Source organism: Chlamydotis macqueenii, chromosome 3, assembly GCF_036417535.1.
Source record: "Chlamydotis macqueenii isolate bChlMac1 chromosome 3, bChlMac1.mat, whole genome shotgun sequence".
NCBI lineage: Eukaryota > Metazoa > Chordata > Aves > Otidiformes > Otididae > Chlamydotis > Chlamydotis macqueenii.
Genome location: NC_141558.1, coordinates 33,597,787 through 33,623,320, shown reverse-complemented (window position 1 = coordinate 33,623,320; position 25,534 = coordinate 33,597,787). Strand labels below are relative to the sequence as shown.

General features: G+C 42.4%; 1 protein-coding gene across 1 annotated transcript in view; it reads right to left on the bottom strand.

Moving 5' to 3' along the window:
* CD109 (CD109 molecule) overlaps positions 1-25,030 on the bottom strand; it is an 85,714-nt gene extending 60,684 nt beyond the window's left edge. Inside the window, exons 1-5 of the mRNA XM_086745461.1 lie at positions 24,934-25,030; positions 24,525-24,685; positions 8,516-8,544; positions 4,626-4,856; positions 4,358-4,483 (exon numbers count right to left, since the gene is read on the bottom strand). Of these exons, the coding sequence (XP_086601587.1) occupies positions 4,358-4,483; positions 4,626-4,856; positions 8,516-8,544; positions 24,525-24,685; positions 24,934-25,007 (621 nt within the window). The 5' untranslated portion in view covers positions 25,008-25,030. The remainder of the gene's footprint in view (positions 1-4,357; positions 4,484-4,625; positions 4,857-8,515; positions 8,545-24,524; positions 24,686-24,933) is intronic.
* Between the last annotated feature and the right edge of the window lie 504 nt (positions 25,031-25,534).

The window sequence follows — 25,534 nt, the reverse complement described above, 5'->3', positions numbered from 1 at the left end:
ATTACTATCAGGTAATCTTACGAAGAAGTATCTTAGGAAAAAGACCTGCAGTGAATTAATCTCTTGTCTGGTTCTCTGTACATCTTTTATTTCCAATGTTAAGCATATATATATCACCCTTGCCGTTAAGCAAACCATGAACTACTCCAGCTGGTAGGATGAAAAAGCATCTGTCTTGAAAGGGGGATTTTGTTTCACATTACCTTAGAAGTAAAAAATGAAAATACAAATAATTAAAAGCTAAGAGAACTGAAAGCAGCAGAAAACAGAGATTAAAGTGAGACTAGTGCTCTTGGCTGCATCTTCTCTAAAATTACAAACTTTATGACAGAAAGTAAGCCATACTTCACGGTGCACAGAAAGGAAAAGACCCTACTAGGTCATCTGGATGATTTGAATGCCAAGCCAGATTTCCCACTAACACACACTTTTCAGCCAAACTGGTTTGGAATAGGACAAGTAACAGCACTTCAATCACTCTATATCATTTCAGCTCCTCAGGGCAGGGCTGTCTCCCTGGCAAATATTGTTCAAATATTTTGGAGTGGAAGTTGTTAAACCAGTTTCCAGGAGTGGCGACTTTTGAGACAAGCAGTTAGTTATATATACAATCCAAGAGAGATTTTATCTTTTTTAAAAGATAGGAAAACAACACTATGTCTACTCCACTTGGTTCCAGCACTGTTTTATTCTAGTATGGCTTTTGTCTTCCACGCCTTCCCTTGCTTCTTAAACACACTCACTCTTTCAGACTATTAGTATTTTGCTCTAAATCAGTATTTCTTAAACTGCAAAACATCTGTTACACTCCTTGCACGTTGCTCAGGCTATTAAGAAAACGGTGCCAAAAAAAGATCCATGTAAGAATTCTGAGATCATGAGGATGATGGAGCATTTCTACAGCCGAGCCTTAGATGCTTTGCACCCTGACATCTAAGAATCACTAACAACTACAGTCCAGATTTTGCTCTGCTGTGATGAACCAGTCCTGTTTGAAGTCATTTGGGTCTAATCCAGGAGTTGTTCCCCCAAAATTTTTTCTACTTCTTCGGCAATGGAAAGTCCCTTAACTGAATCTGGTCTAGGTCTATTTTCTTCTTTGTTTCCAGCATTTACATGTGTCACCAATTATAGCATCAGGAAAGACTCCAGGTGTGGTCTCATGGCTTTGCCCTGAAAAAGTGCAGTGCTGGCACCAGCTGCATTCCCATGGCTACACTCCCACCTCAGAAACGCTCCTCCACTTTGTGGCTAAAGAAAATAGATTTTCATCTAGAGAGAAGTAACAGAAGCATTTCATGACAACTTTCATGCTTTATTTTCACATGCAGGAAAAAAAATTCTGCATGAATTCCCAAACTCCTGTTCAAACCCACCAGCACAGTCTCCAGAAACTAAGCAGAGTCCCACCAGTGTCACTAGTATTCACACTACCAGATCCTGATGAAATATCAGTGCTCACTTTCAAACAATTCCAAAGGTTTTACGTACAGTCTGATTCGGAAGAAGGGGGACACTTTTTTAAAAAGTAACTATATAACCTCAAACTCCATGGATCAAATGTGAAATCTGTAACTGACCTAACAGCATAACATCACAGAATTCACTGTGGACACACTGTAACATACATAAAACCTCAAAAGTTAAAAAATTCAAAGTGCAAAGTATATAATGAGCCCCAGTTGAATTTGAAAGTTGCTTTATAGCTGAACCTTTTAAAAAATGTAATACTCTTCAAAAATATTTTTTAAAAGTCCTCATTGCACCTGAAACATTACTACTCTTCAATATTTGATTACAAAATTCAAAATAATGACTTCCATAAATTACATTACAAAATGCTTTATAACTAGGAAAAACTTCTGGTCAGAGATGCCTACTACTAAAGCTCAGCAACTAAAAGCCTTTCAGCAACAGGCTCCACAACAGGAAATATAAGATATCCAACTAAAATACAAGGTGGAGACTTGGGAACTAGACTATAATTACTCTGTCTTGAGTTTTCTTGGAACAGCTGTACTAACACCTGAACTGTTATTAAAAAGTACTACAGGATGTTTAACAGCAGCAAGCAGCCAGAATCTGATTTAAAACAGGATTCAGAGGCAGTACTTCCAGGAATCCTAATTCAGTACAGTTGGGAACTGATCTGTAACCACTGGGAGGGAAAAGTTATTTACTGACTTAACACTCTTTAAAGACAAGAGGGAAACCTGAGACAGCTGACTATTTAACTAGAAAGCCCAGATCATGGCATCAGGATAGCCAAGTCACGCAACGATCAGCTTCGGTTTGCCCTGAGTAGATCCGTAAGCTGCACTGGATGCCATGTAGACCCGGGGTTAGAAGCACTAGTTAAGGGTAGATAGGCATAATATCTATTAGAAATGACAGACATATACTCAGTATTCCTTAGCAGTAAATCCAAGTTCTTGGTAACCTCTGTTATCAGGAAGGGATTGATGAATTTATGCAACTTTACATATGACACCGAAAAAAAAACTTGCCCCTCCCTTGAACAGCAGAACAGCTGTAGAACAGTGACGAATATCCAGGCAATAGCTAGGAAGATCCACTCAGAGCGATCTGGGTCAGTCACTAGCTTTCACCTAGATATGTATTGGAAGGGACAGTGAACAAAATGTTCCCTATTTGATTTCTCCGTGTTACTCACTACTTGAGAGACATTCCCACCCTGTCACGTTTTCCATGCTCATTAACCTTCTGTAGTACATAATACACAGCTAAAATTTAGAATACCATCTCCTATGGTCTACTAACAACTCACTTCACTTGTCTGCTTTATCACAGCTGTTTCGCTAGCCCAGATGAATCTAAGGCATTTTTCTTACAATTTTAGAGGTTTTTTTCCTTTTCTTTTTTGTTTTGTTTCAGGAGGGAGTGGTGCTCATACTCAGATCCTGAAAACATCCGCTGCAGTTCCTTCAGCAGTGCCCTCTTGACTTAAGGATTACTCCAGACTTCTCAGAAAGTCCAAGCAAAATTTCACAAACAATTTTCTGCCTGGCAAGAGAGCTGTTGAAGGAGCCCATCATTGCCACCAGCCTTTGCTCCCACGTCTGAGCCACACTTCCCCACCTCCTGAAAAGCACCTATGCAGCTGTGAATGAAGCTGTGCTATCAACCAGATCAGTACGTTGGTCTGGGTTAGGCAACAAAAACACAGAGATGTTTTTCAATCTGGGTCACTTCCCCAGCACACTCTAGGTCTCAGCCTTACCACAGCTGCCTCAGCATGACTGAGAAGCTCTTGAACAGCAGGGCAGGGATGGGAAGGAGTGGCCCAGCACAGGGACAAGGGCAGGAACAACCCAAAACATCTTTTCCCCATCAAAGACAATAGTAATGATTCCACATCCACATGAGAACGTGTTTGAAAAATCCAGTCCTGACACTCACTTGAGCATCACACTCAAATATTTCAGCCTACAGAAATGCATCAAGCATATAACTGGTACTGGTAAACATTACTCCCAAGTAATACATGAGTTTTTCTGCTTTCTACCCCATCATCTCCCTTATTAGGGAACATTAAGCAGTCCTGTTTGTACTTGCTGAATATCTCTGAATAGCCACTGCAAGCCAAGACGGAAATGCAGTTCCCAAATGACAGGCATTTAAAGTAGGCTGAATAAACCTGACTGTACACAGAGTTTTGAACAGCTAAACCTCCAGCTATTTTTGCAACATATTCCACGGTGTATGAGGAGTGTACAGTTTAAAGGATTGGACTGATAGAACTATTACCAATAGCAACGTGCAAACTAGACCACACCGGTTTTGCTAAGCAATAGTTCAGCTTTACTGTTCACCCTTTTTATTTTGCACAGTTATTTTTTCCTCAGCAACTCCTCAGTGATTGTGAATTGCTGAAACACACCTAAAACTAGGCAGAGATTTGTAAATGACAGTCTTTGATTCCACATCCCTTGAGACAGTGACTAGCTGCACAGCAGGCACAATGAATTTCTGTATGTTCACTTACAAAATAGACATAAGGGCATTTCACTTTAAAAAAATAGTATTCTGTAAGATCTTTCTTTTATATTAATATTAAAATCCCTCACTTTTTAAATAACATTTGTATTTTAGAATGAAAATACAGACTTTAGGAAAAAATATGCATGCTTGTTTTATATCTTTCCTTACAAAACCATATACTACTGAAAATCTTGTGAGATTTGCGTAACATCTTGGGTTTGCCGTGAGGGACGGAATTCCTCTTCTCATGGTCCATGCATATTTCTGGTTTGGTTTCACCAAAGTAAACTCAATTTTATACACATCTGTCAGGAGAAGTGAAACACCTCTGAGATTCGGCAATGTTAATACTCACGTTCACTTCCACCTCTATGGACCAGTCTCCTAGTGGAGGGTTCGTTGACAACTGAAATTTTTTGGAAACTATGCCCAAATCACCCTCCTCCATCAACCACTGCTGAATCAATTTCTTCCGAGGGTCCTAGGAGAAAAGTCAGGCTAAGTGTTAAATGCGAGTGGTCTTGCCAGTAAGATTTAGGTAGCAATACATATCTTTATTTGTCACGTAAAGCTGGAACATATGACAAATTCCAATGTATAACTACATTCCTGTGGATACTTACCCGCATATATATATTTAGAGACGCTTTGTAAGGTTTGAGGTCAGGATAGACGGTGACAACTCGAAACATCACGTCTTGTCCTGGTTTATACATAGATTTATCAGTCTGGATGAACACGGAGATGCTCTTTGGCATGTACATCAAGCTGGTACGGTTAGAGAAGATGCGCCGGCCGTCAGCATAGCCTTCCACCAGTAATTCATAATTCCCAGAAGCACTGTTCAAAGGCAGCTAAAAACAAAACAGTGACTCTGTTAACTATCCAAAATATTCTTGAAGATATTATTATTCCAAAAACATTTGACATAAAGATCTGACATATTTCTGAACTTGTCAACTTATGTAAATTCTCAAAAAGAGAAAGAGCATTTCAGGGCTTTAAAGTGTTATTTCACAATTACCTGAAAATATGTTAGCAGAAGCATCTTTTCAACATATCTGCATCTAATTTTCAGTAGTAATCAGGTTTTCGACAATGTAAGCATCTATCTATTCATATACCATTCACAGACTATCACACACACATTGTGGTCTCTCTTTTCTTTCACAGTTATTTAGAAATTTCTTAGGTTTGATTTTGGGGCAAATTTTTTTTCATCACTTTTTGGTAATGAATTTTCCAAAAACAAAAGACCTGAAGCAGCTATATGTGGGCAAGATAAACAGGACAGTAAGAAAAGCTTGCACTTCTTTTTATAAGCTTTAGCTTCATGTCCTATGGGGTAGAAAAATCAAATGCAGAATGAAGATCTCGTGAGGCAAGGTACTGTTTTTCAATAGAAACATCACTGATTTTCTCTCATTTCAGTTTAATGATTCATAATTACACCATATATTGTGACTCATCTAGAAAGCAAAATAATTATTATTCTCAAAATATTAAGGAATAAGGAAGAGACATTTTACATGGTTAACTTATTTAGGATAGACATTGAAGGCTCCCTCAGTGCTGGCAGTCCACACAGACAGACATCACTGGTAGGGAAATTTAGACCATGTAAGATCAGAATAACCAGGCATAGGTGTCTCTCTGTGTTTCTCCAATGGACAGAGGAAATCTAGAGCTCATAATTCAGATGCATCAGCTCATTTCCAAAAGTTAGGTGGGAGAAATCCCAGCCACAGGGGTCAAAAGGCTCAAAGCAGAGCTGCTGCAGCACATGGGAATTTCACCTCAAGCAGAGCCTACACAGACAACAAATGACCCCAGAGACATCCCAGCCCAGATGCCGGCTTCTGTCTGCTTAAGAGAGTTTCTTTGAAGAAGGAAAAGGGTTTTTAATACAACACACAGCTGGTTCCAACAAGTAGCCCTGCTAAAAAGCTTAAGAGTCAAATGCTTCTGTTTGCAGTTACAGCAGTAAATCTAGAGTAAAAACTCTGAAGTCAAGACAAATAAAACAGACAGGCTTGCATTTTTCAGCATAACATATGGAAATTAAGCACTCCTCTTGCATCGGTAATGAAAATTACAGCTGTTAACTCGCCAGGCAGAGCACTTCAAAAGTATCCTACTGAGCTCTGTAATGAAAGGCTGTTGTGCTGTCAAAACTCATTTTAAGAGCACCCCGTGAGGTAACAGAAATTCCCAAACAGGGGAAAATGTCACAGGGTGACAAATGAGGTAGATGCAAACATCTGTATCAAATACTTTTCCTTCTCTGTGTGTTTACCTACAAAGAGGAATCAACTACAATTTCACCCCTCTCTGTTTACTTTCTGTTTTTAAAAACAAGCCAGGAAAAAAAAAATCAGGAAGAGGAAAAATAAACAGGCTCCCTTTTTCACCTATGAGCAAGCACATGATGACATAGGAATAAAAGAATCCCCTATAAAATCTGGACTTATATAACTAAATTTTAGGTGCAGAGCACCACACTGAAGTAGATTCTGCTTTTTTTTTCAACTGTAGGTTTTCATACACACATTGCCAAGAACATATGATTCACATATTTCAACACTCTCCAACTTCCATGCCAAGTATTCTGGAATATATTAAATAGGAGGAGCAGCCTTAGTCACTGCATATGTCAGATATTACTTCAAAATTAAATAATTTACAAACATTACCACTTATTAAAGACAGTATATTCTCTAAAAAGCAGACAGGATTCCCTACAAGAAGTCCAGGGAACATTCTAAACATTCGAAATCAAAATGGGGATGGGGGGAATAAGCTTATTGTATCTCATCATAGCAGTTAATTGTACTCTTATAGCATTATTTTAACATATTTGGAAGGACTGTCTTTGATTTCTTCTTTAAAAGTCTCTAAATGTCATTTAGAGACCTCATCTATTTTTCTGTATCTTTTTCCTGTCATGAATAATAACAGATAGCACCCGTTGCTCCCTTGATTTCCATACTTTTTATATTTCAAAAGACCCTTCCTTCCTGCAACATGGTGACAAAACCGCCTGTTGTACCTTTCTTGATGTAAAAGCAAGAGGCAATGAAGTTTGCACCGCCACAGCAGTGTATTAGGACAGCTGAAGTGCAAAGTCACGCACCTCCTGGTTCACACAGAATACTTACAGAAACTGCACTTGTACAGCACTTTCAGAAGGTCACTGCGACAATAACGGTAACTACTTACCTCAGCCCCACCAACTCCTTCGCTAAAGGGTTGTTTCTCAACCATGATATGAGCAAGGCAGCTTTTAATAGCAGGTAGTAAGAACTTACTGTGAAAATATTTCATCTTAGTCATACATCCCCCAAGTGAATAGCATTGCTATCCCTGTTTTGGCACTCCTAACACATAAGAGAGAAAAAGGCCATCTCACATACTTGTCCTGACCACACCAGCCACCGTCATGAGCACCTCAGACAGGGAAGCTACTGTTTCCTCTGGAAAAGATGACGGCTGAAACCAGAAACTCATTATCCACCTTCTGCTACCAGCCAGCTACACTTTAGGCAAAACATAAGTCTACCATGGCTACACAAATGAAAAAAACATTTTACTATCAAAAAATGAATCTGTTTTCATCATTTCAGATAGTGGCAAGGGAGGGAGGAATTCAGCTCGCCTAGTTTTAGCTGCTTGAACACTTTAAGAGCCACGCAGATTATATTAAGGAAATTGTTAATTCAATCTTTTTTTGTTAAAACTGATTTTTTATTTGCTAATTTACAGTTTGTACAGATGCATTTCAACGTCTTCATAATGTTGAGCTGCTCATTGTCATTGATTATCCATCTATCAAACATCTCCAGATTATTTATCAGATATACAGTTTATTTGAGATCAGAATTTAACCCCATTAGATTTAGGGATACTCAGACTTACAGATGTTTAAAGAAAATAACGACTTTGATAAAACTTTTTTCCTGACACAAATACATAACTCCTTCGATCAGGTTTTCAAGTTGAACATCCAGGATTATAAATTCAGGATTCATACTCAACACACAATTTGATATTATACATTTTTGTTCACTAGTTAGTTTATTATGTATTTTCACTGAGCATGCATTTTCAAATCCTTAAGAAAACTGTATAAATACATTTTTATTTTAATATTTCTCAATTATTGCTTTGCAGAATTCTTTCAGCTCTAGTTAACCCTCAAGGTGTGTCTGAAATAGAGATGTAGGTATCAACCAGTCAAAAAAAAAAACCACAAAGCAAAGTTCTGTGTTCAAGTTTTATGATAGCTTGTGCTGATGCTGGAAGTCAGTTCCCAAATCCTGTAATTGCTTGTAAAAAGCTGCAGAGCACTTGATCTGAAAACTCTTTGGCTTACTGGTCAGTAAATACATTCATCTGAGAATGTGAAAATAGCTAGGATCATGTACAAAATATATCATCTCATCAACATCAACTGACGAAAAGTTACAGAGAGTTAACATATCCTGAGGAAGGAAGAAAGGAAAGAAATACTTACTACTGGAAGAACAAGAGTTCCAAAGGAATCTGAATAAAAAAAAAAAAGAAGAAATATCACACTGTCAGAAACCTTATAAAAACTTACAAAACATTAACATTATCAGGTTAATTAGAAGAGCAGTGCTCCTCCCCCATCCCCACACCGCCCGTAATACCCATCAGACAACCAGATTCCCTTGATGTGGGGAGCTCAGGATGCATGGCCCACGGAGCCAACACACATGCAAAGGCTGCAACTGGCTGGCCAGCATGCACACAGTTATCGGCCAGCTGACTGCTGCCAAACACCGTCTGGAATGAAACTAAAAAATATACAGGCTGGAGCAACTGCTGCATTAGTCAGTATTGACATACTGTGTTTACACTGAAGTCAACCTCTCATTCCTCACAGTTATTCCTTCAAAGTCCTGTCAAGGCCACTGTCAGCCACCATTAGGTTATGGGATAAGCAGCTCATCTGCAGACACATGAAAGAGCACTAAGGAAGAGGAGGTGAAGGAAACCCAGCAACACCCAGCCTCATCCCAGGGTAGCACTCAGCCCATCACACACCCACCAGCACAAGCCCAGAGGCATACCAGCAGGTGGGAACCCCAATACCTCAGTCAGAGACATGATCCCCCCCACCATCAGGCTACCAGGTTCAGCAAACTCCCAAAGAATCACTACCATCCCAAATCTCCTAAAACAACCAGTCAGAGCAGAACAGCCCAGAAAAACTGAAATGCAGTGCTCCACTTAAATAATGGTCTGGGGCTGCCAACAGTGTCCCAGCTGGGAGCTACCTGAACAAGGAGGGTACAGTTTGGGACCGCTGTCCTTGGAAACAACTCCCCTCTTGGGTACCACTGCCCTAAGACCAAAGCATCCCTCTGCTTCTGCAAAGTTGATTCTGCAACTCCTTCACATGTGAAAGAACCCCAGGATATTTTGTCTTAATCTCCTCTGCAGTTTAGCAAGCAACTACTTTTTGTAGCCATTTTTACCAAGATTAACAATGTTGCTAGAAGAAATAAAAAAAGGAAAAGACTTTAAACTACCTGTTAATTTGAGAAAGGCAAAATGGCAAAAAACTACCTTAATCCTGGCCATTCCCTCTAGCAGTAAGCTCCTACCTGGTGGTTCCACCACTATGAAACAAAGCCAGCAGCGCGGCAGTATGTCTACGCCAAGCCATTACCTCTACAACAACCTAAAGCTGCTTCTTCACTGGGCACCAGCTCTCAGCCTCCTCTTCACCAGATACATCCACTCTACCCCTTTCTCCCTTACATGGTTGATCGAAGACCTGCAATACCTTTTGTAGGGTTGCAAAAGCATGAACACCAGTCTACAGCAACATTACTTCTCTGTTTGGTGGGGGCTGACGTCCGTGTTCTCCACTTGAACATTTTCCTTTACATTCACATAGACTGAAACACCTTTACAATCTATTCTAAATAATAACTCCGCTCAAGTTATTATTTTCCATTGATTCTGCAGCTCAGATAAAGACTAAAATTTTCAAAACCATGCAGAGGATTTACCACCCTTAAGCAAAAGGGTGGTAAATCAACCATCCTCACTGCATTACATCACCATGGGAATAAGTAACCAACATATTTTATGTGGATTAATATAACTTATTATTTTAACTAATTTAGGTAATGTGGCCTCAAATATTTTTAGAATCCAAATAAAAATGCTGTTAACCTCCTGGATATCATTATATCATTATACCAAGTGCCACAGCTTTTATTTTAATTATGCAATGTATTTTAGAACAAACAGAATAGAAAGGGCTATTCCAATTGGAAGTGACCTACAATGATCATCCAGTCCAATTGCCTGACCACTTTAGTGCTGACCAAAAAGTTAAAGCTTGTTCTTAAGGGTATTGTCCAAATGCTTTTAAACATTAACAGGCTTGGGGCATTAACTACCTCTCTAGGAAGCCTGTTCCAGTGTTTCACCACCCTCTCGGTAAAGAAATACTTCCTCATGTCCAGTCTAAACCTTCCCTGGTGCAGTTTTGAACCTTCCCACACATCTTGTCACTGGACACCAAGGAGATTAGCACCTCCCTCTCCACTTTCCCTCCTCAGGAAGCTGTAGAGAGCAATGAAGTCACCCCTCAGCCTCCTTTTCTCCAAACTAGAAAAACCCAACATCCTTAGTCACTCCTCATAGGACATTCCTTCCAGCCCTTTCACCAGCTTTGTTGCCCTCCTCTGGACACATTCCAGTAGTACCTTTACAGCCTTCTCAAATTGCATGGCCCAGAACCACACACAGTACTCAAGGTAAAGCTGCACCAAGGCTAAATACAGTGGGGTAATCACTTCTTCTAAGGGGCTGGTTATACCATGTTTGATGCGCCCTAGGATGCCGTTTGCCCTCTTGGCTGCCAGGGCACACTACTGACTCATATTGACTCATATTTTCTTTTCCAGATTCCATTCAGTTAGACTTTTTCCTATCTCCTAAAAAGCAATTGGTTTATACGTATCTTTTACTCATTTGTTTCATAGAGTAAGAAAAAAAAATTAATTCATTTATGTAATTGATGTCCTTCTTGATCCTGGACATAAAGCCTTCCAAGACAGAGCAGTCACTTCATCTTTGAACTCCAAGAAAAGTCACTTTTAAAAGTCAAGGAATTCTTTAACAGTGGCAAACAGAAGGAAGTCTCAATGGACTGAACACAGGCTGTCCTGGCTACTGCCGGAGTGCTAAAGGAAAAATCCCATCCAGCACATAGCATCTATTCAAATTATAACCTGGGTTAAACGAAATGACTCACATCCCACAAATGAAGTTCGTGGGTAGCACACTCCAGTACTTCACTCTGGTATTCAAAAGCTTAACAGGAATGGGTGGCATCGGGCCTTAAGCAACACAGTTCTTTCCATAACATGTTTATGCTACCATTAAAGACACTTTTTTTTTTCCTGTCATCCCTCTCTCCTCTTCACTAGAGAAGCAGCCCATGCAGTTGTTGATTCTGAGCAACCCCACCTGCCTTTGAGGTTTTCCAGCCAGGAGTCTCAGGCAAAATCCCTGGAAGTGTCCAAGGCCAGGCTGGATGGGGCTTTGAGCAACCTGGTTTAGTGGCAGGTGTCCTCTCAGGTAGGGAGATTGGAACTAGATGATCTTTAAGGTCCCTTCCAACCCAAACCATTCTATGATTCTTTTCTCAGTAGCCAGCAGAGAGAGCACCCTGCCTCACTGCATGGTGACAGGGAGCCCCATGCTTTGCCAGGCTTGCTTGGCACACAGGGCTACAGGACAACCACCCGCTACAGGAAAGGAATTACACAGTCCTGCAGAGTATCTGATTCATAGGCAATGTAAACCCCTCTGGACTCACTGATATATTTATTCCCAACATCTACCCAAACAACTCCATGCCCAAGCAATCACACTAAATGAGACATCATTTTAGCCAAAGGAAGCATATGTCTTCCTAACTCAGGAGAGACAGTTACTGTTAACAAGAAATATTTTTTTTAAAGGAAATATGATATTTCACCAGTAAAGGAGGCTGAATATAGGGTAACTAGGAAAATCAGAGATGGTATAAAGCTATCTCCTGAAATTTCTCTCAGTTGTACACTAAAAGCCTAACCCTTCTCTAGTTCCCACCCCTCTGTGAAATAAGGCTGTGCTAAAGCTGGGTTTTGTATGATCACAACCCACGACACTGTGTCACTAGAGAAAAAAAAAAACAAAAAAAAAAAAAAAACATTGTCACTGCTGGTTATTGGTTGTTAACAAGGAACAGGAACATAGTTCTGTTTACCACACGTGTCAGAGTGGATATGCACATGGCAAGTATTGCTACGCTAACTTTAATCTATCCAACACAGCTAATTTAACGGCTATAGCAGTGACCTCAGTACATTGGGGCACACCAAGCACAAATCTGATATTCATACCACAGCCCACAGCATGGGGTTTCCATTTCCATCTTTGCCCATGTCGATGCTAACACACGCACCGCAAGGACAGAGTGCCAAAGGAGACCCCGCTACACACCACCCTGCGCAGCATCTAAACAACCTTCACAGTAACCTTTCACATATCGGGGCAGATACACTGCAGCTTTCTCATCAAGGCAGTGCCTGCTTGCCTCCACTTATTTTAAGAACAACTAGCATGCAAAAGACAGAAATCTTAAGGTAGAAATATTGGGTTTCTTCCACGTTCCCAGGCCTGGGAGACCTAACATCAGCTCTGAGCCAGGTACAACCTGATGCAGAGGAGGGAAGCAGCTGAGGAGGAAGGAGATTTAAAACACAGTCACTTCTCATTTGTGCAACTCAGAAAACATTTACCTTCTTGAAGCAGCGCTACAGAGCTACAGCCCAGAGCACCATCTTATTCCCAGTCAGTGAAAATCACAAAAGAAGCTCCGGGGCATGAGGTAATCTTCCAATTCATGTCACCGCATAATTATTTTGTTAGGAACTGAGCAGCCTGGGCAGATCCAAAACTCTTCAGCAATACAGTGAATTTCCCTGTGATGCAAGACTTTCCCATGTTCTCAGAGACTACTGAGCTACAATCAATTCCCTGCAGCTCTGCTCAGCTACACCCAGAGCGGCTTCAGATGTGCTCAAGCAAGAGCTGTACGCAAAATATTTCCTTTATGTCAATGCTGAATTGCTGAAATTCACCACATTTTTCTGTCCAGTTGATGAATTAAAGTTATATTTAATCATACCAAAATCTCAAGTTTATAAAGAGTTAACGATGGTCCAACAGCTTGCGCACGGCACTGCTATCACGCAACTGGACACTTTTATCCACGTGCAGTGTATTAACATTTCCACATGATTTACACACAACATCAGTTGAGTCCACTGTCCCCAAAAATGGCAGTAGTTGTCACCCTCCTTTGGCACACCCCTGCAAGGGATCCCTTCAGTTATTAAACAGAACTCCAGGCAGCAAAAGTAGGTTTAGAAAGGGGCCCAGAACAGCTATGCCACCTGTACCGGGCGTCACAGACCACAAAACACTTCCTCCTAACTTATCACATCTGCTCTCTGCAGCAGCAGACTAACTGGCATGGCTGCAATGAGCCATGGAGGGGAAAGACCAGGCGAGAGCACGGGTCCCTGCTACCACAAGGGATTAGTTAAAGAAAACTCCCAGCTGAGAGCCATGCCCTGGCTGCAGGGGGAAGCAGGAAAAATTCAGTGGACTGTTCCAGACTAATCTTGAGAAAAGTTAAATAACAACTAAAAAGAGTCCCCACAGAAGTCACATGATCCGTCAACAAAAAATATCCTTCCTCGTCACTCACAAAATCATTTCTCTCACAGAATTCTTGAAGCTTGTACTATATTCATTCAATAAATACCACACTGAGGAAATAGTCGGAAATACTGTAGAAACAAACACCACATTGTCCTGCGCCTTTTTCCTCAGAGTCTTTCATGTTTAGGACAGTCCAGCAGAAGAGGAACCAAAGGCAGTATGGTAGAGACATGTGACCATCATCTTTTTAACGTACCTTGCCACCATGACATTTTTTGGAGCTCTAGTAGTCTTGTTATCAGCAAAGCAAATAGGAAAAAAAAAAAAATCTACAGAGCATGCATCTTTTTTTAGACTTACGGAGAGCTGCAAAAATGATGGCATCTTACATTCTTCTCATTGCATGGGTCTGACCCAAACGCAGAAACTTACACTACCCCTTCTTCAGCTGACACCACCAGCACTAGGACTAGACATAAATGCTTCAGCTTCCACTCCCCAAAAAGGACAAACGTTCCAGAGAAATGACTGTATGGCTTGGCACAGTGAACTAGAGCTTGTGCCAATACAAATTAGCACAGCAGCACTTCAATCTCTGATTTACACAAACTCAGGTCTTGACTCTATATTCTAGCTCATGTGGCAGGTATCACTACAAACAGACATCCTCACTTAACCTTTTCTACCTACGTCCTCATTCTTTCTAAGTTCTGTGTGAGAACGGAAAAATATAACTGGAATCACTTCAGATTGATTTACTGAAATGATGCCACGTCTTTCTTCTGGCAGCTGTGTTCACATATCCATGCTTAGGAAATGTTTACAAAAAAGCATTTTCTTTGCAGTGGTAAATGGAATTTTTTTCTACTGCGGGATCTATTTCAAAAACTCATTTTAACATCAGGGAAAAAAAAATAACATTCTTCAATGTCCTTCCAGATTTTTCTTCCTATCCAAAATATATACCATTTTTGTGTAAAAAAGAAGGAAGCATAAATTCCAAGGCCTAAACTGTCCAGGGAGTGAAAAAATATTTTTTCTTCATAAAAGAAGGCCTGCAAATCTGTCGAGTTTGCAGTTTTCTTTCAATGTGTTATAGTCCTCATCTATTATCCTAAAATTAGCACCCAAATTAGCACTGGTTAGTTACGCAAGTAGCCCAAAATACCTAGAGCCACTGCTGCTAAGTTATGGCTAAATTTAGGCCAGACGTTAGAAGGAGGGGCAATACAGCACTCAAACACATGCAATAAGGGATTGCTAGTGGACATCAGCACACGGGCTGACATCCAAAGCTAAATGAAGCAAACAGGCCTGTAGTAAAGGCTTTGCTCCACAAAGCCTCCTAAACCCCTCCTGCCTACTAGCACTACATACCCTTCCACCCACAACCACTCATTACCCTACTCCCTATTTCCACAACCCCCTTAAACTTTTCAGTCTTTTTTGCAATTCTGGAGGCTAAAAGCACTCAGAAATTATAAAGGGAGAGAGAGGCAGCGTAGCAGCACTGCCTACAGAGAAAGGCATAAGGGGACAAGAGAGTAATCTGAACTAGACCTGAATTTATCACCTGAGGGTCTAGGCAAGAGACAGGGCACCACAGCGCTAGAGCACAGGAAAAAGGCAACGTGCACAGACATTTTTGCAATTAAAGCCACATTTTACCAAACTCTGCAGTTGCTAGTAAGTTTTAGCTTCAGTCTGCAACGCAGCAAGTAGGGATATTTTCCTGACAACCAGGACAATTCATGACAAAAATCCCTTCTCCAGCTAAATCCAAAGGTTTTTCCCCTATCTTCTGCTTTTACTGCATGATTGGAAGAATGGTGGGAACCCAACCATAGAAAGCACAACCAGAAACACTCATGGTCAGAACAGAATAGACACAGATTTATTTGAAGGCATGAAGAGAAGGGGTGCTGCCTTTCCTCTCCTCTGCCCCCTCACCATAGCTTTCCCTGTGTCTTTCTACTTCACAAGGGAAAGGAGTCACGTTATCTCCCTGCCTGTCCCTTTCACCAGTTCAGCTCTTCTCTCACCAGCACTGTCAGATCCACTCCTGAGGAAAACCATCATCTCCCACCCCCCCGGACAGACAGATAGACACTGCTGATGCTGGGCAACCCTTCCCTTGCCCTGCCGCATCCACGATCACTTCCACAAGCAAGCACCAAGCTTCCTGCAGACTGGCCCTCCTAGTTTCTTTTTAGACTTAGGTCATAATTCAGACATTTAACTCTCCACTCAGTCTTCTAAAGTAAACCAACCAACTCTATGGATTATACTATTATTACCACTTTCAGCTGAGTGGTCAGAGAGCAGCCACTTGCAAGAGCACAGTACTTAAAACACTCTGTGGTTTATCTGAAACACTGCATGCTGGGTAGGAAAACAAAACGGCTTCATATTTCTAACGCTAAATCATCTCTTTAATCAGAAACCTTCCGACAGCTATCCAGCAGCTACCATCCCAGACACTTAAACACAAATATAGGCTCTTTTCAACTTTTTCCCCCGAGGCCAGCCTCTAAGAGCCATCCATGGACTTTTTGTCATGCACATGACGTTATCACCATACCCAAACAACTATATTCCCATGAATTATAAATTTACAGCTGCTGGCAAGACAAGTTTTGAATACTACAGAGAAAACTTTCTTGGCATCAGATCCAGTCTATGAAACTACGTAGACAATTCAGAATAATCTCAGACTTAAGCCTTTTACACAACTAAATGGAAAATTCATTTCATTCACTTAGTCTTCCCTTGGTGACTATACACAAACACACAAACTTACAAGCATCGGCACATCCTGCTTTCAAGGCACTATTGGCCATCATTATTATCCATTCTGATGTCCATGAAACAAACACAGATTAAGATACTATTACTGCAGTTTAAAGCAGTTGCAGTTTTTATTCTGAACTTAAAACATAGGGAAATCATACTAGGACAAAATGTGGCTAAGCCTGTCTACGCCAGAGATTTGGCAGTATTAATACCACCCTCACTGCATGAACTGGTGCGACTGGAGCAAAACTCCAAAGTCACCTCTCAAACTCATTCACTGCAAATAAAACATTCAGGAATTATTTAAGGTTCCTCTTAGAGGGAGTGAAAGAAGAAGGTTTGTTTTCATATCGGTTTTCTGCCATTTTCTGGAATGCATTCAGAGTCTGTGATGACAGAGCCACATAACTTTTCTGGGACCACAAAATTACTTAGATATACAAAAATATTACCAAATACTTCCTTCATCAGTAAATAAAGACAATCATTCCCTAACCATAAAAAAAAATAAGCATCTGGACCTCACACCTGTACCCCCATGGAGCTGGAGAAGTGGAGTAGAAGGGGTCTGTCACTCTGGCCACGTTTTCTACCCACACGCTGATTTGGACTGCAGTGAATCTAGGTGAACCAGCACCATCTCTTGCCACGTGCTATTCAACCTTTGCAAACAGGATCTCAACTCTGCCTTCACAAACAAGTAGTCAGGGACAGCAGAGCATGGGAATTGGCAACGCTGTCAAGCGCAGATAGTCCTAAGGGTCTCATGAAAAGAGAAATCATCTGTGTGTGACTGGAGACTCATGAATTTCCTAGCTGCTTCCTGCCTCTGCAGGTACTTCTATGACCCTCGACACTTCAGCTCAGATCTCTTTCTAATTAGACACCATTAAGGACATCACCCTAGAGCCATCTGGAGATCCACTGTTAGCTCCCACCTCTTTCTCTTTAAAGCTACTTTTTGTGTACCTGAAGAGTAATAAATAAATACATACCACACTTCCCCTGACACTTCACCACTATTCCTCCCACCTCTCCTCAAATGCTTTCCAGAATGTAGAAGAGACTCCTAGGGTCAAACCTAAAGTCTGTTTAGCCCAGGGTCCCATCTCCAGCAATGGTCAAGGATAGACATCCGAACAGCGTAAAAACAGAATAAGTACACAGGGACCCTTCCTTCAGTACTCTTCCCAGCCTACGCAATCTGAGGCTTGGAGCTTGAAAAGCCAAAATTATTGTCTTTATACTGGATCAGCCCTTGACGGACTTTTGTCTTATGAATTTGTGCAATCACATTTTCTATCCACAACACCTGTGACACAGAGTTCCACAATTTATTTCCATGTCATGTGAAGGTCCACTAAACAAAACCAGAACAGCTGACTATTTGACAACTTATTTTTCATGAGGCACAGTTACACATATGTTTGGAGGTGGGGATTATGGACATAAAATCATGGGACTCCTGCTCTCTTGCTGTTTGGCTTTCTAGGCATTGATGCAGAATTAGAAAGAAAGGAGCTGTCTCACTAAACTGCCAGTAAAACTGTCTACCTGTTCTGGTTTTGTTAGTGAGGGGGGGGCTAAGGTGGTAGCTTCTGTAGGAAACTGCTAGAAGTCGCTCCCCTTTGTTCAGTGGACTCAGCCGGGCCTAGGGCGGGCCTGCTGCTGGCCAAGGCTGAGACAATTGGTACCAGAATGTCCCGTGATAATGCCTCTGTGGTAATGTATTTAAGAAGGGGAAAACAGGAAAAAAAAAAGAGGAGAAGATGTGAAGGAGCTGAGCGGGGGGCAGAGAGGGGGAGGCGCGAGCCTCATGGGCCTTGCAGGCCTCACCCTCTGGCCTCCCGCCGGGCAGCCTACTGGGCCCAACTCGGCCCGGCCCGGCTGCAAGAAGCGGAGAGGAGATGAGAAGTGAATAAGATGTAAAAAGGATCCTGAGAGGCGTCTGCCAGCCTGTTGTGAGGAACGGCTGCAGACACCAAGGTCAGTGAAGAAGGAGGGGGAGGAGTAATATGGCTCCTGGCCAAGATTCCTCTGCAACTCGTGGTGAAGACCATGGTGGAGCGGGTTGTCCCCCTGCAGTCCATGGAGGTCCACGGAGGGGCAGAGATCCACCTGCAGCCCATGGAGGACCCCACGCCAGAGCAGGTGGAGGCCTGAAGGAGGCTGTGGCCCGTGGAGGGCCCGCTGGGACAGCTGTTCTAGAGGGACTGCACCCCGTGGAAGAGATGACCCACGCCGGAGCAGTTCCACAAAGGACTGTGGCCCGTGGGAGGGACCCCACACTGGAGCAGAGGAGGAATGCGAGGAGTTCTTCCCCCGACGATGATACAGCGGCATAAAACAACGCGTAATGAACTGACCGCGACCCCCATTCCCTTCCCCCCCCACCCCGTGCCGCTCGGGAGGGGAAGGTAGTAGAGATAATGTTAAGCTTGGGAAGAGGGAGGGGTGGGGGGAGGTTATCTTGTTCCCTGTCTCATTCTCCTGCTAGTTTTAGAAATAAATGAATAGTTTTCCCCAAGTCGAGTCTGTTTTGCCCATGACGGTAACTTTAAGGATTTCTCCCCGTCCTTATCTCAAACCTTGAGCTGTTTTTGTATATCATCTCCTCCTATTCTCTCAGAGGGTGGGGGGAGCGAGAGAGAGACTGCGTAGTCTGGTCCCGATCGGGGCTGAACTACGACACTACCCAACAGATTTTCAGCACAGATATTGTTTTCACCAGTGAGTCAGTCATTTTATACTGAAAAAAGGTACAACAGCAACTCAAGATTAACAAACAGGACTGCTGTACTTAGGCCATTCATTCCTATGTATCTGTTAATTACAACTTACTATTCATAGAATCATAGAATAGTTTGGGTTGGACCTTTAAAAGTCATCTAGTCCAGCCCCCCTGCAAGGAGCAGGGACATCTCCAACCAGATCAGGTTGCTCAGAGCCCTGTCCAACCTGGCCTTGAATGTTTCTAGGGTTGGGGCATCCACCTCCTCTCTGGGCAATTTGTTCCAGTGCTTCATCACCCTCATTGTAAAAAAAAAAAAAAAAATCATCCTGATGTCTAATCTGAATCTACCTCCTTCTATTCCTAGTGTTTTTCATTGTTTTGCACACTAATGTGGTCAGAACCATATTACTAAGTATGCAAAACATGCCTTCTGGTAAAAGCAGATGTTCCATTGTCTATATGGATGATCGCTACATGTCTGAGCCTGACAGATGTTCTCACAATCTCAATCATGTTTCGTAAATCCTAGCTGAGTATTTACAACGCTCTACCTCAGTAACCTCTGTTGACAAGTACATTTACTCCTCTCTAGAAGTACAGAAAAGCAGTGCAAATTAATTGACACATAAAAGTAATTTACAGTGAACCTAAACTACGCATGTTATTGTAAACCAGACTCTTCAGTAAATCAGATTCATCAGTTCACAAAGTAGTTCTCACTCACCATGTCTTAAATATATTATGTTGTACCTTAAATACCAGAAGCTCTACCTAAATCTTATTCTTAAGAATTAAAAATGTTCACACAGTTGGTAAATGATGACATCTCATTATACATGAAAGCTTTTCTTAAAACTAATTTGTTTTTTCAACTTAAATGCTACTTACTCTTTCCAAATCATTCTAGCACAAACGAGGAAAACAGACTCTCAGAAGCTCTTGCAATTAAGGTTTAAGGTTTCTCATACACTAACACACACTGCAAAGTCTGGATAGCAAACCCTGTAAGACAACACTTCTTGCCAATTCAAATGACATCTTTATCAATCAATGACTGGATAAATATGCATGGCAAGAGTCATCCTTCACTGTAATCACTGAAAATCAAGCTATTCATGCATAAAATTTAACTTGCCTGTTTGTTATTCCCATCATTTTGTTGTTGTTGACCCAGAAAACCCAACAGCTCAAATTGCACGTAAACCACTGTTATCTTCTGCAGTCATTTTCAATCAGGGTGAGGATCTTTCTGATACCACATCTCCACAGAAAATGTGTCAAGGCTTGATATGTTGCACAGAAGCAATTTTAGTTAGTGCTTTGTGGTTTTTGGAGTCCACTGCAGACAATGGAAACCTATTCTCTCCTGGTGATGCACCTTTTTTTTTTGGTTGTGCTTGCTCACACAAAGTTTACCTGTAGCAGCAACATTCTGCTTGCAGACAATTCAGTTGGTCTGTTTTCACTACATTTAATCTAATTAATTTGATTTCTGTACCAACACATTAGTCTTAAACAATCTCCCTTGCTACAGTATATTTGGATTCCAGTATGTTGAGCCAAGCTCAAAATACCAGCACTTCTTTAAATGAGCAGGCACACACACTTTCTCATTCACTCCAAAGAATACAAACTAGGTGCTTACTAATAAATATATTTATTTTCCCTTTGCAGGATAAAGATGTGAACTTACTCCACCGCTAAAGTCTTCCTCTAACAGTCAAGAGTCACTCAGAAATCAAAATTCCACTTCCAATAATGTTAAAATGGTGAACGTTTTATCAAACATCAGAGGGCAAGCACTATATTTCTTATATAAAGCAGGAGTTATATTACATAAAGAAAAGTAACCGCGCCTCTAATTCAACAAGATCCTTTTATGGAGCTAACTCAGAAATTTAAAGACAAGCACATGTACCATACTGAGCTGCAGCTGGAGGACCTGAGCACACTCTTAACTTTAAGCAACTGCAGATGCACTTTGTCAGAGAGGTAGGTAATAGCTCTCACGCTTAGGTACTCGGCTGAACTCAGCCTGCAAGACTAAAGACCACTAATGGAAACAGTGTCCTCAGCCTGTCCTCTGCCCCCAGGATCCAGTTCCCAACTCTGCATCCATCTCGCATCAGCACAAATGTCTGCACAACAAATCAGGGAATCTATCTGCCTAAAAAAAACATTCAACAAAATAAAAACATTCTTTTTGAGTCAGATTAGTTTCTCAAAGCAGTTAATTCCCTGCTTTTGCTGTCACCAGGCAAGGAAAAATACAGAGCATAATTGAGCCAGCTTAGGCAACAGTGTCACTCAAGTTGCAGCCTCGCCAAGGCAGGCGACCAGTTCCAGCTTTCTGGATATTCAGCACAGTCAACAACTTCAGCTACACCCTGCCTCCTGTAATACCTATTCTGCATAGACACATGCCAATAAAACTCATCAAACTCAGGTGCACCACGGGAACAGCAATACCACTGTATGAGCCACTCTGTGTAACCTAACTGGCTCAAATGACAGATAAAGCAACATTTTCCAGGCACTAATATATGCAGGAATGATGTCATTTAAAGAAGATTTTGTGTGCCTGGAGAGATGTTTGTGTTGTTTCCTTCAACTGCAACAGTTAGCCTAATAAAACCTCCCCTAGCCCTCCTTCAGTTAGGTTGTTAGACTAACATAGCTACAATATCGCGACATATTTTCTCTTATGGTTGTTTTTTTCTTCAGTGAAGAATTTAAAGTTTTATAATCTTATTCTGACAAACTGCTCTCCCTCTGAGTAACTCTATTCACAACTGATTCACTCCTGTAGCACCTTCAGATACACGCCTTCAACACCACATCCTCTGTTACAGGGCAGTTCCCTTGCTCCTGGCCCGTAACAGTTTTGCTCACATATTTGCTCACAGGGAACAAATGACTAACAAATTATGTAACTTGACTTTAAAGAATCGATGGACACATCCTAAATTTTATTATTTTTGCAAGAGGAAATACACTGCATGCTCAGCACCTTCTTTTTTCTTTTTTCTGTTCCATTCATGAGGAAAATTCAAATACATCTTTAAAAGACAGGAAAAATATTAAAAATTAACAATAAATCCATGCACCCCAAGTAATGCACTACAGCATTTCTCCTTTTTCCTCACTGTATCCAGTCTGACTCAGTGTGCTGCCTGTTCCTTATCACCCAACATTCCCTGACTTCAGCAACTCCCTGTGTCGAGCATCATTCTGTATGCTGTGCAGATACAGACATCCACATATTTTCACACGCTTGGAATTACCAGTTGCTTGTCTACTTTTTAATGTTGAAAAGGAAAACAACAACAGACAGGCTGAAACTCATGCAAGGCTCACTGAACATGATGCTAAGCAGAACAGAAGCAGAAAATAAAAGCCAGTATAGTTAGAGGAAGAAAAGGAGAGGATAGTTTTTCTTTTTAAAACAATAAATTAGTTGGTTTGGGTTTGTTTTGTTTTTGTTTCAAGACACTGCAAGGAAAGGTTTGAAGAGTAACTGTGGACTTTAAAAAGCAAGCTTGCTACTAATAGCATAATAATAACATCAAAGTTATTTTCTCCACAGAGTAAGAATGTTCCTTTATCCACTACTGAATCCTCCACTACATCTAGTCCAAGAAGCTTGGCCTGTGCTTTTCAAGGAGCAAGATCTGAATATGGCATGTAGCGTGTTATGGAGACTTAAGATTAAGAACCATAGGACTGATACCCAGTCTGTTTTACTTGCATGTAAATTTTAGGTGCTAGCAAATCTGTCCTCCTAAAGTAATTGCCTTAGGCTTACCCCACCACAACTATTAGTCTTAGATTTGAACACTAACAGATCAGGTGTATAAATCTGATTCAAATCAGGAATGAATACTTCTTTTTTTTTTCAATTAATCATAGCACTACAGGAAATTTGCCTCAGGTTTATGCTTTTACGCTGGCTGCTGCAGGACATATACCTGCTAACAAAGCAAAATTAGAGTGGATAAACAATATCCAACCTGAAGTAAAACCTGCAAATGCATAGTTCTGGAAAACTTCTTCAGAGTGTTTGAAATAGCAAGAAGAGTTTTGATCAGATATGCTTTTCTGCATCACAGGGCCATGAATTTTTTGATCTGGTCAAATGCACTCCATCACACCCAGCCAAAGCCTCAGTCTTCTCTACAGGTTGTGAAGAGAGCTGGGTTTTCATGAAGGCTTTGAAATGAAGGTGTGATGCTTCCTGTTAAGGCATCTACACTAACTATAAGACATGAATAGAAAAATTACTCGACACCAACAAGAAGAAAGTGCATTATAGCAGGGTAGATTTTTCTAGGACCTCATACTGTCCCCAGACTCTCTACTTCCGATGAATAAAAAGCTACAGTTTGGGTGTCATTTATATTGCCTCATACTAAGAGCAATTCGGAAGCTGGATTATCCAGGCAAAATGTTTTCTTTCTCATGAGGGCCAATCTCAGGCAGGACATTTCTATGCTTCCGTTCCCAGCTAGCCTTTACCAAAAGGAGCAGTGACTATCTCAGTTCTCCAACTATTCAGAACTGTCACCACATCCTCTGCCACCGCCCGGGGGCCATACATTAAATCAGCCTGCTCTAAGGTTTACTTATCTTCAACTCCCAGTCTGTCCCATGATCCAGTTCCTGATCCTTAAAATTTCTGTTTCTGCAAATGCACAGAGCTTTCAAGTAACGGTATCTGACACGGTCATCTCCACTTTCCTGTTGTCCTCAGGTCCTCCCTTTCTTAGGGAATGAGAAGCAGCCAGCTCCAGATGCTTGTTTGTTCCACCTTGTTTGTTCCACCCTTACCATTATCCCACTTGCTTCCACCTAACAAAACATCTACCAGTGAGCACCTCTTCCTCTACTTGTTTGGTGGCCCCACTCCATTGACCAGAATACTTCCTGGCTCCTCAGAAACCCCACATCCATCACACTTTGCAACTATCTAATTATTTTCAGAGTTGACAATGAGTTAGCACACCCGTGCCACCACTCCCTATCCAGCTCAGTCGCCTACCTGCACACAGAGTCAACGGAATACAAGATTATTTTCCCGTAAGTGACTCCTACTCGGTAAAATAAAGTTCCTACTTCAGAAGGAACTTGTAAATTTCTTTAGAACTTAAACTTTAGAAGCTGTGGTATTTCGGAAGCAACAAAACACTTGTGGGAGAAGGTAAATCTAAAAATCCTTCCAGGCCGACTCCTCTCTTACCTTTCTCAAAGACCATTTCCCTGCTCAAGATGGTCTCGTTCTCTCTCATGACTTCTCCCCTTACGGTGACCTGTGCTGGGCTGTCCGGCAGCAGAGCCACCCCAACGGTCACGTTTGCTCCAGGCCGGATGTTCCAGGGAGCTGCCACCAGGAACGCAGGTCTGGAACGTCCAAATGGGCAGGGAGTGAAATAAAATCCCCCTCCCCAAATAAAAAAAAAAAGTCACAGCATCCACATGACAACGCACGGTGCACGTCGCAAGGCTGGAAGTGATGCTCGCTCACCTACCGAGTTCACCCCGCGTTTGCGGATCTCCGGCAGCCCCCCAGGCAAGCGCCTCGCCGCCCGCCCCTCCGCAGCCTCCGCGCCGGGCAGGCGCCCGCCCCCGGCCCACCCGGCCCCACGTACCCGGCCGCCGCGGAGCTGCAAAGGAGGAGGAGGAGGAGAAGGAAGAGGCGGACGGCGCCGGGGGTCCACGCCATGTTGCTCCGTCCGCGCTGCGGCAGCCCGCTGGGTCCGGCGCTGTGGGCAGGGCCGGGGCCGGGGCCGGGCCGGGCCGGGAGGGGCCTGGGCGGGGGAGGGAAGGGAAGGGAAGGGAGAGGCCGGCGCTCCCCCAGCGCCAGGCGCGCCGCCGCCGGCGGCAGCCGCAGCGGCAGCCAGGGGGGGGTTCCCGAGCGCGGGGCAGGCAGCTCCACGTACCCATCGATATCCACGGGGGCATTTCTGCTCCCCCCAGGCCTCGCACCCCGCATCTTCGGGCAGATGCCGGTGGGGAGCGGGTGGTGGGATTCTCGGACTAACACGAACGTCCCACAACATCAACACCGGGAGTCGTGTTTTTTCTGCCTGTGGCGTCGAGCAGAGCGGCGGGCTCTTGTCGGGGACTGCCCGTTTATCGCTGAGGCTTTGCACTGCAGAGATTCGGAGAATTTGGAGAGCCCGCCGAGGCATTCTGCCCTGGGGCTCAGGCTGGGAGGCAAGTCGGGAACGGTTCTGGGTCCAAACGGGG